This window comes from Aythya marila, assembly GCF_965140915.1.
Source record: "Aythya marila genome assembly, chromosome: 26".
NCBI classification, from domain to species: domain Eukaryota; kingdom Metazoa; phylum Chordata; class Aves; order Anseriformes; family Anatidae; genus Aythya; species Aythya marila.
Genome location: NC_139067.1, coordinates 25,089 through 37,793, shown reverse-complemented (window position 1 = coordinate 37,793; position 12,705 = coordinate 25,089). Strand labels below are relative to the sequence as shown.

The following is a 12,705-nucleotide window of genomic DNA, read 5'->3' as shown; positions in this document are numbered from 1 at the left end:
CGCGCCGCCTGGGCCGGAGCCGGAGCCGGAAGCAGCCGCGCCGGCAGCCTGGGCGCCGCGGCCCCGCCATGAGCCGGCCGCCGGCCCTGCAGGCGCAGACCTGCGGCCCCTGGGAGATGAAGGAGCGCCTGGGCACCGGCGGCTTCGGCAACGTCATTCGGTGGCACAACAAGGTAGGCGCCGGGCGGCACCCCCCCCCGCGGCCCGGCCCGGCCCGCGCTGAGCCGGGCCCGCGCTGTCCCCGCAGGAGAGCGGCGAGCAGCTGGCCATCAAGCAGTGCCGCCAGGAGCTGAGCCCGCGCAACCGTGAGCGCTGGGCGCTGGAGATCCAGATCATGAAGAGGTGAGGCGGCGGCGGCGGCGCGGGGGGCCCGGCTCGGCCCGGCGGGGCGCGGCCTGGCGCCGCCGGGCTGGGGCTGGGGCTGGGCGGGCGGGGCCGGCTCTCGAGTCCTGGCCCGGGGCCCGGGGGGGGGGGGGGCCGGCGTTCCTCGGACTCGGGGGCTTCCTCCTGCGGCCGTCCCGCCGCCGTCTTCGGTGCTGGCGCTGCGCTGCCGCCGCTCCGCGGAGCAGAGCGCTCCTGCTCTGCCTCGGGGCTGGGCCGCTCGCGTGGGGCGGCACGGCTCCGGCTCGGGGCTCGTCCGGGCGATGGCAGCAGCCGGTGTCGGACGGCTCGGATCAGCAGGGTGTCGTCCTGTAGCTTCCAAGCAGATCTCCCGTGTGTTTCCGTTGAGAGAAAGCACTGCTTGCACGCAGGAAGCAAGGAATTGGGATGAGTCTCCGGGTCCACGAAGGATGGATGAATTGTAGAGCAATAAAATTCAGTATTTCAGCTTCTTTAGGGATTTGTATCCCTGTAGGACTTCACGTGGTGACTCTGAATATGTGAGACTGTGTAGCTCTTGCAGAAAGTGTTTGCACTGGTTCTGGTGATCACCCGTACTTGTCTCACTTCCATTCCTCAGGCTGAACCATCCCAACGTGGTGGCTGCCCGCGATGTTCCCGAGGGAATGCAGAAGCTTGCACCCAATGACCTGCCATTGCTGGCTATGGAGTACTGCCAAGGCGGAGACCTCCGCAAGGTGAGGTCACTGGCATGGTGATGGTGACAGTGGAAAAAGCGTGAATCAGCTTCTTGGCAGGATGGAGCCTAGGGGTTTCTCTTCAGAACCTACCCTGTAAAAATGTATTTTCACATCTTGAAGCTTCCTAATTGTTAATGTGGCACCAGCAAGATCTGACAGATTGGTCCTTGATAAAGTTCTGCTTCTGAAAACTTCAGTGCTTTCTGAAACTTTCTGCGTTTCTTTGGCTGCAAAGGACAGTGCAAGGATTTTGCATGTAGAGGATGAGGGTACGCATGAGGGATGTGCTACAGGATGTGAGTATGGCCAGGACCATCAAAGGGCTGGGCCTTCCTGTGGGCAGTATCCTTCTTGACAGTGATAAACCCCTTTCTGTCATAGATGGAGAGAAAAAAAAAAAAAAAAAAGGAAAATAAGACCCACGTTTTAATTCTAATCTTACTGTTTTTCTAACCTTTGCTATAATGTGCCCATAGATGAAACCCAGAACTTATATCCGACTTCAGAGCTGATGTAGCCAGGCCCAGGGGAAATGGCTATGTAGGACACAGCAAGTAGAAGGAAGAGGGCGGCCATTATGCTGACTTCTTCCACCCGCTCTTTCTTATCTCACGGATATGCTAAGGCCTAAAGCTGTAATTATTGCTACCAGAGGTTCCAGTTTCACGAAGTTCTGTGCCCGTAGAAAATATCATTGCTGTTTCGGGAGCTTCTTGCGTTCTTGAGAGCTTGTGGGACTGAGATCCTTCCTCAGGATACAGGATGGAGAGACTATATTCTGTGTTGTTTTCTTTCAGTACCTGAATCAGCTGGAGAATTGCTGTGGCCTGCGGGAGGAAGCGATTCTCATCTTGTTATCTGATATTGGTAAGTGGTAGCTGTATTTTCAGTAGTCTGAACCCCGGAAGCCCCTTCAAGGGGGCACTTCAAAGGGGGCACTACTGCAGCAGTGACATGTTGAACTCTTATCTTAGATAAGACCCCTTAAGCAGTATAGTTGTTTCCTGTTTTGCTTTGCCAATGCTCCTTTTAAGAGAGCCAGCCTTTCATTTTTGTTCTATCAGTCTCCACTCAGCTCAACAGCTGATGACCAGCACTTCAGAGTGTTTGTTATAAGTGGGTTTCCATTAGCATTTGGGCAAACACTATGTGGAATTTTAGACAAAAAAGAATAATAAAAAGATGACTGCAAAGGTTACTGAGAGAGCTGTCTAGAGATTTTTGGGATTGAGATTTTTGTTTAGACTACACCAAGATCTTATTGAGTCAAAGCTGAGGCAAAACTGGATAGATGATCGGGGTTTGTAGAGAAGTTATTGAAAATTGCTTTTGGGGAAGGTGCATGATTAGAAGGTGAGCTTGTGGCAAGAGAAGAAACATGCATTTGTCATTACTTCTACTGTGGATATGACTGTTAGGCAGAATCTCCCATCCTTTGTGTTCACAGAGCATTTGTACTCTGCTGTCTGATCATTTCACTTCTGAACAACCAGGAAATGATACAGAGGGCTGACTCGAGACAATGGTGGATCATGTTTAGAGTGAAGCTTGTGTTCCTATGCCTGTTTGTGCTTAGGAAGAGGGACAGATCTAAATCTCCACTTGTACAACCTGAACTGTAGTTGATCAGAAATGTTTCCAACAGTCGATATAACTCGTTTTACAGATTCCTTACAGTGCAAGCATAGTTGCTCTTTCTAGGGTTACTGACCTTTAGAAGAAGATTATATTATTGATTACTCCTGAAAGTCTAGCTAGATCATTTCATGCTGAACAGGAGAGCTCAGTCTGGGAATGCAGTCAGAAGGGACACTAAGTCTTGGAGATCAAAAAGTGAGTCCCTTTGGCGCAAGTTTTAGTCACAGCTGAAAAGACCTCTGGAACTGGAAATATTACTAAGTTTTTGTTTTTTCTAGCAACGTGCTTTTTTATTCTGAAAAAACGAAATATCTTAAAGTATTACTTTGAGCAAGTACAAAGAAATAGAGGGCATTTATTCTCGCTTTGTATTCTTAAGATGAGATTTTTTTTTTTTTGGTCTTCCTAGTATAGATGGAATTCGTCAACCTGCTAGTTGTGATGTCACATTGGTCCTGAGCAGAGAAGGTACTTTGCATAAATTTTTGAGGAGTTTTGAAGGTGAAGTGGGGAGAAGAATGCTTTGTGGACAGGATAGGACAGAAAGTGTTGGGCAGAGCACCTTTTGGATCCTAGGTTAAGACTGTTGAAGATACAGACACTCTTCTAGTGACTAGATATATTTTACTTCTGCACAGCTTTTATTACGTTTTTTAACCTTCAGTACATGGGGAGGGAGAGACTTGAAGAGAAGTGAATCTACTTTAACTTCAAAAATGTATCTGCCAAGAGAACAAATCTGTGTCCAGAAGAGTTTGATGTCAAGTTTTCCTCTTGAACATGGCATTTCATTGTTCAGTCAATGATCTTGTTGATTGTGCAAGATTTGACTCAAAAGCAATGCTTACACCACATAGAAATGAAAGTTTACTGAGCTCATGCTAGATAGTGTTAGTTCCATTCCTAAAAGTGGTTCTTTCTGTGTCTCAGCATCTGCTCTCAGGTACCTTCATGAGAACAGGATCATCCACAGAGACTTGAAACCAGAGAACATTGTGCTGCAGCAAGGAGAGCAAAGGGTAAGCAGGAACCTGGTGTCTCAGCCTGCACAGACAATGTAAAGTAAGAGGAAGATGTGGATGTGCTTGCTGCAGTTAAAGTGGTCACTCTGCAAGAGTGACATAGGGTAACAGCTGGCTCAGATCTGTGTGTCAGTTGAGCAGTATTTTGTGCGTGGCTGAGTTAGACTTCTCCTCTTAACACCTGGCAGTATGACATTCAGCTACTAAGGAAAGAACCTGACCGTAGCTATTGGGTAAAGATCTGAATTACAAGTAATGTTTCCAGCTATGTCCGTATAAAGCCAATGACAATTTTACCTACCTTTTGGTTTTAGGAATCTACAGGAGCTTCCCATTTTTACTTTCATTTTTTCACTGGCACCTTTCCTGCATACCTTTGAAGAGCTGAACCTTTTTTTCTTTCTCTGCTGTGTGGTGTACTTTAAAAACAAACAAACAAACAAAACCTTTGCTCTAGTGTCCTTATTCTCTGTTTTGTGTTTCAGTTAATACACAAAATCATTGACCTTGGTTATGCTAAGGAGTTGGATCAGGGCAGCCTATGCACATCCTTTGTTGGGACACTGCAGTACTTGGTAAGGAAGGAATTCAGCTAGAAGATCAGCTCCCACTTTGTTGTGGGACAGAGTTAACAGTGTAATCTGGCTTGGGGCTGGGATGAAGTAGTTGTCCTGGCATGGGGTGCATTTGGGGTGCAGAGCTTTCAGCACGGTCTTTAATGTAACAGAAGTGTTAATGAGCTCTTAAGGGGTGGGGAGAGCTAAGAGATGGGTGGCTTTGTCTTATACTTGTGTAAACTGCCTCAGGCTCCAGAACTGCTGGAACAGCAGAAGTATACGGTGACAGTGGATTACTGGAGCTTTGGCACACTGGCCTTTGAGTGCATCACAGGCTTCAGACCATTCCTGCCCAACTGGCAGCCAGTGCAATGGTGAGTGACCTGGGGCCAGGTGATAAGAAGAGTGCATGCAGTGCCACTGTCCTGTCTGTGGGAAGCAGAGGTGTGGTCCCTTGATTCTTAGGGTAGTATCCCCATGTTCCTTGCCCTTATGGAGAATGGCTCCCTTTACTGGAGTTTGAATAACTTGAGCAAGTTCAGCATTCCTTAAATTTCTCTCTGGGATCAGGACTGACTTCTGTGTGGGAGGTAGAAGAAACCAAAGCAGTATCTGTCAAGAGTAACTGTAAGAGAATATTAACGTGTATGCTGGGAAAGGCAAGTGATGATTTCACCATTGTACTTGCTTGAATTCATTAGGCATACAAAAGTGCGACAGAAGAGTGAGCTGGATATTGTTGTTTCAGAAGACTTATCTGGAGAAGTCAGATTTTCTAGCAGTTTACCCTGCCCAAATAATCTTAACAGGTAAGGACTAGAAATCTGTTGTGCCATGCCAAGATGAGCTATTTATTCTGTGAATGGACCAGCTTTGTATTATATGCCTTATGTCAGCGAATAAGTTCGGTACATCACTCAGTGCTTGTGTCCATTGTCAGACTGACATTGTGTAGTAGATGAGTCTCTGTTTCTGCCTTTTAAATAGCACGTTTGTTATCCAAAAAAACAAACAAACAAACTATTTCAGTCCTTCTGCAGAGACCAGTCAATATGGTGACTGCAAATGTACTTCGTCTCCTCTGATCCCATTCATGTTTCTGTCCTTCAGTGTTTTGGCTGCGAGACTGGAGAAATGGCTGCAACTCATGTTAATGTGGCACCCGCGGCAGAGAGGTACAGATCCTGTGTATGGACCCAATGGGTGTTTCAAAGCTCTGGATGACATCTTGAATTTGAAGGTGAGCAATGGACCTGGCTTACCTTGAAAAGTTTTCCAGAGATCAGTTGCTGCTAGCCCATGAGAGAAGAGGGCTAAGTCATAGGGGGAGGAGCAACACAGAATCTTATTTAGCTGTCTCCTGACAGCTAATGGCACGTGCTTTCCTCTTGCTTATTGGAGGATGAATGCTCCTTGAGCTTGTTGGGAGTAGAAAATAGCTTCTGTTATGTGCTTGGTTCCATATTCTGGTGCTGTAGCTGCATAATTACCATGTGACCTCTCTTCCAGCTGATGAGTGACTTCTTGAGCTGTGCATGTGCTTTGAAACAGTTTATCAGGATTTGGTGTCTTGGTCCTGGGATCTCTGCTCAAACATGACCTATGTATCTTCAGCCCTTCTCATGTCACATTATTCCTCTTGTAGTTGCTGCATGTTTTGAACATGGTTACGGGAACTGTCCACACCTACCCTGTGACGGAGGAGGACACTCTGCAGACCGTGAAAGCCAGGATTGAGTCAGATACTGGAATCCCGGAACAGGACCAGGAGCTCCTGCAGGAGGCTGGACTTGCATTGTTTTCTCAGAAGCTGGCCACTAAGCATATAGCTGATAGCAAGGTGAGCATGAATGTTCCTCTTCCTTGCTTTTCACTGACTCAGCAAGCACTGATGTTGCTTTGGGGGTGCAGCACTCCCTGCTGTTTTAGCAGGCTTTTGTCACAGCAACCACTTGACAGCACCCTTTTTCCTTTGGGTCTTCTGTTTTCTGCAGGTGAATGATGCTGCAGATGCAGATCTCCTCTTCCTCTTCGATAACCAGAAAGTTACCTATGAAGCTCAGGTTGCCTTGCGACCACATCCAGAAAGTGTTGACTGCATCCGTAAGGACTTTCTTTAGTATGAATGTGAGAGGTTGTCCACACTGAGATGGCTACCTTTGTTCTGTGGTCTGTGTCGTGTGCGAAGAGTAGAGAGAGCTTTTGTATCTTGGGACTGGAGAAACACTGAAACAGACTGTCCTAGCATCAGTTCAGTTCCTCAGAATAACTGAGGAAAGGAAGGATTTGAGATACTGGGGAAGCTGCATATGGGATAGCCAGCTGTAGACTTTGCAAGGGGTAGGGTCTGGGCTACATATTGTTCAAAGAAGTAATGTTTGAGTATGTTTTATGTGATAGCGCTGCTTTTAAGCTTCATGCTAATACATACGTTTCCCTTTTCTGCCCCCTCTCCCCTCTGTTTCCAGTTCAGGATCCAAAGAAGATACTGCACTTTTTCCAGTTGCGGAAAGTGTGGGGTCAGATCTGGCATACAATCCGGATGCTGAAAGAGGATTGCAACCGTCTGCAGCAGGGGCAGCGAGCAGCCATGTATGGTGGTAGTCTCTCTAGAATACTTACCTATGTTTTTGCTCCCTGGTAAAAGGGAACGGAATGGGACAGCGATACACTAGAGAAGCCCAAGAGCAGACCTGTTAACAGTTAGTGAAAAGCTGAGAGTTGCATCCTTTGACACACATACTTCTGTGCCTGGTGCTACACTCTGCAGTATCTGCTTTTGATATAAGTGTAGGCCTGTGTTTACAGTTCAGGAGGATGATAGGACCTTTTCTTGTCCACACAGGATGAATCTGTTGCGGTATAATAGTACTCTTTCGAAGATGAAGAATTCTATGGCCTCCCTTTCCCAGCAGCTGAAAGCAAAACTGGACTTCTTTAAAACAAGCATCCAGATTGATCTGGAGAAGTATAAAGAGCAGATTGAATTTGGAATCAGTGAGTATAGCATCTGGCGAAGAGAGGTCTCTTCCACCTTTCACCATATCTTAACTTTCCCTGTATGAATCTGAGAAAAGCAATTGCTCTTTTTTTCCTTTAGCTTCTGAGAAGCTGCTGTTTGCCTGGAAAGAGATGGAGCAAGCTGTGGAACTTTGTGGACGAGTACGTATCTGAATCTTAATTATTTATCCTGAGGAAAAAATAAGCATTCTTTTCCTTCCTTTGTCTTCCCTTAGAGACTTACTGTGTCTGAGATGATTCCATACATCACAGTGCTTTGGTTTGGGTTACATCATTTCTTTCCCTTACCAGTGTTTGTAAGACTCTTGGGGAGTGTGAGAGGAGATCTTGGTTGTGCTCACATGTCTGGCTAATGAATCCTGTAGGCAGGAGAGTTGCAGCAGGATAGCTGAAAAGAGGAGATCTGGAGTAGTAGGTTAAACTGATTGGGAAAGCAAATGATTAGATGGATGAACACAAGACTTTTAAAAGCAAGCATCAGTCTTTTTGAAAAGGCAGCAATTTCCCATTATCAGTGCACACTGTGCACCTGCTTACAATAACATTAAAGCTTTTGACACGAGAGTGTAACCCTGTAAGTATGGCCAAGGATCATCTGTCCCAGATGAGGAGTGAAAGGTGACTAGTCAGCATCTTACTCTGTGCCAACACTTGGTCCTCTTCTAGATGGTGGATTCAGAGTGACAGAAGTCTGACAAGTGGCAGCTTCTGCCTCTGCATGTGAAAAAGTTTAGGTGGAAAGCACAACTTGGGATACCAAGTACTGGATGTGGCTGTGCACTGTGGGAGGAGGGGAAACACTATGATGGGTAGGATGAGATAGATCTGGAGCAGCAAAGCAGCAGGAAGCATGACAGCCTGTGAACCAGCAGCACATTTGTTATGAAGTCTGACCTTTCAATGGTTCTTCATCACAGATCAAATTTTTCATCAAAAAAATCTTGGAAAGTGCTTTATACCAGAGCACAGAGCTAATTTATTTCCTTGATGTAAAGTCCCTCATGTTCTCATTTGTCTTTGTGGTTGTTGTTAGCATCTTGCTGGCATGTTCAGAAATGTGAATGAAAGGAATAGTCAGTGAGTGGTAGCCATCTCTTAGTATAAGTCTGCCCCTCTGCTTGTGTTCTGCCCTGCTTTCAGGAGGATGATGTGGATCAGCTAGTGAAGAAAATGATGGCTCTGCAGACAGACATTGTGGACCTTCAGAGAAGCCCACTAGGTCGTAAACAAGGAGGAATACTGGAGGATTTGTGAGTTGAACTATCTTGAATTTCAGATTTAAGAGTGTTGCTAGCTAAATTTAGCTCCTATTTCACTGGAGGACAACAAAACTCTTATCTCCTCAGCCCAAATTATGGGGGACTTGCAGGACTTTGACACTAGAAAAAAAAAATTTGACTCCTTCCCTGTTGATCTAAAATAATGTATAAAAGATTTGAGTTCTTGAGTTACTTGTTCATAATTTAGGTTCTAGAGAAATTCTTTGTGTTCTGTGTCTTTTTCTTCTAGAGAAGAACAAGCCAGAGAGCTGTACCGGAGACTGAGAGAAAAGCCAAGAGGTAAATGACACTTTAGGTCAAGGTCAGCTTGCTTTGTGTGGGTAGTTACTTTGGAGGTGCTGTAATCTGCATTGAGAAAACTTTCTCTACATTCTAGGCCTGCCTTTATGCTAGCTGTATGTGCACTCTTCTGGACTTGGCTTTTTTGGAAAGGAGAGTTAGGGAATCAATTTTAAACCAGGCCGGCCTTGCTTTCTTGATGCCTTCTGAATGCCTTTTCTTGAAAGTCTTCTGAACTCTTCTCAGAGCAAGCTGTTACTGCAAGTGTATGCTGGTGCTTCTATTTCTCTGTGGGAAGCATGAAAGACACAACTGTTCCTTTGAGCAGTTACGCAGCCCCAAGGCAGTAAACCCACTCTCTCAACTCTGCTTTCCAATTCTCATCTATTTGAAGAAGGTGGCTAAAACACAGTGCGTTTCATTCCTCTCAAACATGCATGCCCTGAACTTCTGGGATGTTTCAGGATGGAAGAAGTGGTGGAAACAAACCATTAAAAAGCTTCTTGCTCTGTCTTAAAAGCTTACTTTTCTGTGTAATACTCTGACTATTCCAGATCAGAGGACAAGTGGTGACAGCCAAGAAATAGTACGACTGCTTCTACAGGCAATCCAGACCTTTGAAAAAAAAGTCCGTGTCATTTATGCTCAACTCAGGTGAGCTTTGTAGACTAAGCTTTTATTGGCAGTTGAGAGACAGCATTTTCAGCAAGAGGTTCTGTTCTAGAGGTTTAAAAAACAAAGTGTTACAGGGGATAAGAAACTTCAGAAAAGTTTCCCTACCGCAGTTGCCAATATGTGATCTTTTTTTTTTTTTTTTTTTTAAAGTAAAACTGTAGTTTGCAAGCAGAAGGCACTGGAATTGTTCCCCAGAGTGGAGAAAGTGATGAATCTGATGAATGAAGATGAGGAAACAGTTGTTAGGCTTCAGGAGAAACGACAGAAAGAACTGTGGAACTTACTGAAAATTGCTTGTGTAAGTAAAACTAAAACTCCAGTTCAACTGTACCCAGATAACTGAAATAATTAATAGTAAGCTTAGTATGTCCTGTAGTAATTTTTTTCTACTGATTTGAATTAGGATTGAGGCCAATTTTCTCGCATTCCTGGTTGGTGGAAATGATCGCAGTCTGAATCTGCTGTTTTCTTTCAGAGTAAAGTACGTGGTCCAGTTACGGGCAGTCCAGAGAGCATAAACACATCGCGTTTTAGTAGCCCTGGCCAGCTGCTGCTGCAGGTCCCTTCTGGAACCTACAATTTATCAGAATCTGTCAGGAAAAGGTGAGGGGATGGCTGGAGTTCTGTTGATGCTAATGCCAGCACTGTGAAGCCAGGTGTCCTGCTTTGTGAAATGATACAGAAGCTTTCTTACATTCTATACTTTGCATTCAACTTCTGGTGTCAAGAGTCCTATCTATAGTAGCTGGATAATCTAGGTCTTGTCAATATTCTTGATGAACAACTGGAAATAATGTGTTGCTATACACACCACATATGTGCCTCAATAATACGGGGTTTGTTTTGTCTGGAGGGGTTGTGCTTATTTGAAGTGCATCGGCTGCAGGAACTTTTGGTGCATTATCATGGAAGGAATGGTAGCTGGTCTATGTCATCGAGGAGAGACTGTTACACTAACCACTTGTAGTTCTGGCTTGCTGAAAGGAACTGGATCACCATTTGGAATGAGACCTCGGCTAGTTTACTTGTATGTTGCTTCATGCTTTAGTTTATAGGATGTTCTGCAGCTTTTTCTCCGGTGACAGTGACTTCACATAAGAACCTAATTCCAACTTGAACATGCTTCCTTCTCCCTCATCCCAGTAAATCTGAGGATGCTACTGACTTTCCCTGTTGCACTATGAGCTTATAAACTGTTAACGCTCCTCTGTGCTGTGCAGCATACCTGCCAACCATAGTTGCTCAAGAGGTGCTGCCCCTACCTTTAAACAAGACTTCTGTAGAAAATAATAGTCTAACAATCCTCTCTTTCAGTGAGGAGCTACTGCTGGAATCACAAAAACTCTCTAGCCAACTAGAAAATGTGATGCATGACACAATGAAGGATCAGGAGCAGAGCTTTATGGTAACATACTTAATATTCTTTTACAAGTGGATTGGGGATGCTTATTACTTCAAACTTCTGCTTGTGTACCTTTGCCTACAAATAAGTAATAGGGTTAGTGGAAATCTATTTTTTCTTGTGAACAAGAAAAGAGTATGAGTTGTGTGAGATGAAACCACCCGCTCTCCTACTTGAACTGCTGCCGCATTCCCTGCTTCTTGAAAGTGGGAGCCATGTCTTTGGGACTGACTTTGGCGCTTTACAGTTTGGCACAGAGCTATTGACACTTCCCTTCCTTTGAAGGGCAGATGGGGAGGGGAGAGAGCTTGGCTGTTTTACAGAAGTACTATAAAACTGCACTTTTGCAGTTGGGATGGGCCTGTGGTGGCAATATATTGGTGTGCAGGGATGCTTGTTTACTGAAGTAGAATACTGACAAGCAAGTAAAATATTGAAGAAAATAGATCGTGTGTAGTGTTTTCTAAGAAATCACATGGTTCATCATGAAACTATATTGACTAACTTGTTTACAGTGAAATTTTTAAATCTTTGCAATCTCAGGTGCAAGCTAGTGTTGAACTCTGCATTTCTAACTGTTTATACTTTAGGCTCTAGATTGGAGCTGGCTGCAGCTTCAGGTAGAAGAAAGAAACAGTCCAGAACAAACCCAGATGTAAAATAACTTCAACTGCGTCTGAAGCCATGCTGCTTGAGGAAGCCGACTGTAATAAGCTGCTGCCTCTGAAAAGGGAAGTTAAAATGCCTCCTTCTACTTCTGAGAGACACATGGCATAGCTTATAGTATCCACATCTCAGATGCTTTTTTTTCCATGAAGATAGAGTAGGAAACGTGTTCTAACTGCTTGGAAAGAGTTCTTAATCATGCCTTAAAGACAGTAGCTATTTTTACTCTCTGCCTTAAGCACCACATGTGGTGGTTTTGCTAGCTTTCAGGCTTTCTGATGAACACTGGACAACACCTGCAGTCAGTTTGCACCATCAATGGTAGATGTCACTTTCCTAATATACCTGAACTGTGAACTAATTTTCTTAACTTTGCTGATTTGCACTTTTTTGTAGTGTAATGGTTATCTGATACATGTTTCCTCTATGGGAACAAAATTATCTAAAACTGTGAACTTTTGGTTTGTTCTTTTTGATACCCTCAATGAAAAAGCTGCTTTCTAAGGTGTGAGAGGTAAGGACGTTATCCTAGAGAGCACAGAGAAGCAAAGTGTTAGTGTATATGTTGTTGGGAAAAATACTTTTCCATGTCTAAGGGATAGGAGCACCTCTTCTAGGAGTAAAGGATGAGAGGGCTGGCACTTTTTAGCATAGAAAATAGAAAGGTCGGGGGAACTCTCATCAATGTATAAAAATACCTGAAGGGAAGATGTAACAAAGATGGAGCTAGGCTTTTTTTTCCAGTGGTGCCCAGTGCCAGGTCAAGAGGGCAGCGCGCACAAACTGGAATACCGAAGCTTCCCTCTAAACATCAAGAAGAACTTCTTTACTGTGCGGGTGATGAACCACTGAAACTGGTTGCCAAAGGAGATTGTGGAGTTTTGTTCCTTGGAGATCTTCAAGAGCAACTTTAGGTAGCCGTGCTTGAGCAGGGCACTTGGACCAAGTAAGCTCCAGAGGTCTCTTCCAACCTCAACCACCCTCTAATTTTATATATAGTTTAGTAAAACTTTAACCATAGCTAACAGATAATCTGCAGAGGATCCACCAAAAAGAAAAGCCCCACTGCATAGATAACAGCTT

The 12,705-nt window shown here is 44.8% G+C and overlaps 1 protein-coding gene across 1 annotated transcript; it reads left to right on the top strand.

The window, feature by feature from the left end:
• The first annotated feature begins 5 nt into the window (after window positions 1-5).
• IKBKB (inhibitor of nuclear factor kappa B kinase subunit beta) lies at window positions 6-12,565 on the top strand. Its single transcript, XM_082779605.1, has 21 exons — window positions 6-173; window positions 248-342; window positions 962-1,079; window positions 1,880-1,949; window positions 3,651-3,739; window positions 4,228-4,317; window positions 4,549-4,673; window positions 5,001-5,108; window positions 5,410-5,539; window positions 5,945-6,139; window positions 6,294-6,402; window positions 6,768-6,891; window positions 7,145-7,296; window positions 7,400-7,461; window positions 8,461-8,570; window positions 8,830-8,879; window positions 9,434-9,533; window positions 9,705-9,852; window positions 10,030-10,157; window positions 10,869-10,959; window positions 11,547-12,565. Exons 1-21 carry the CDS (start codon window positions 69-71, stop codon window positions 11,613-11,615), a joined length of 2,268 nt encoding a protein of 755 aa, XP_082635731.1. The 5' UTR covers window positions 6-68; the 3' UTR covers window positions 11,616-12,565.
• The last annotated feature ends 140 nt before the right edge of the window (window positions 12,566-12,705 follow it).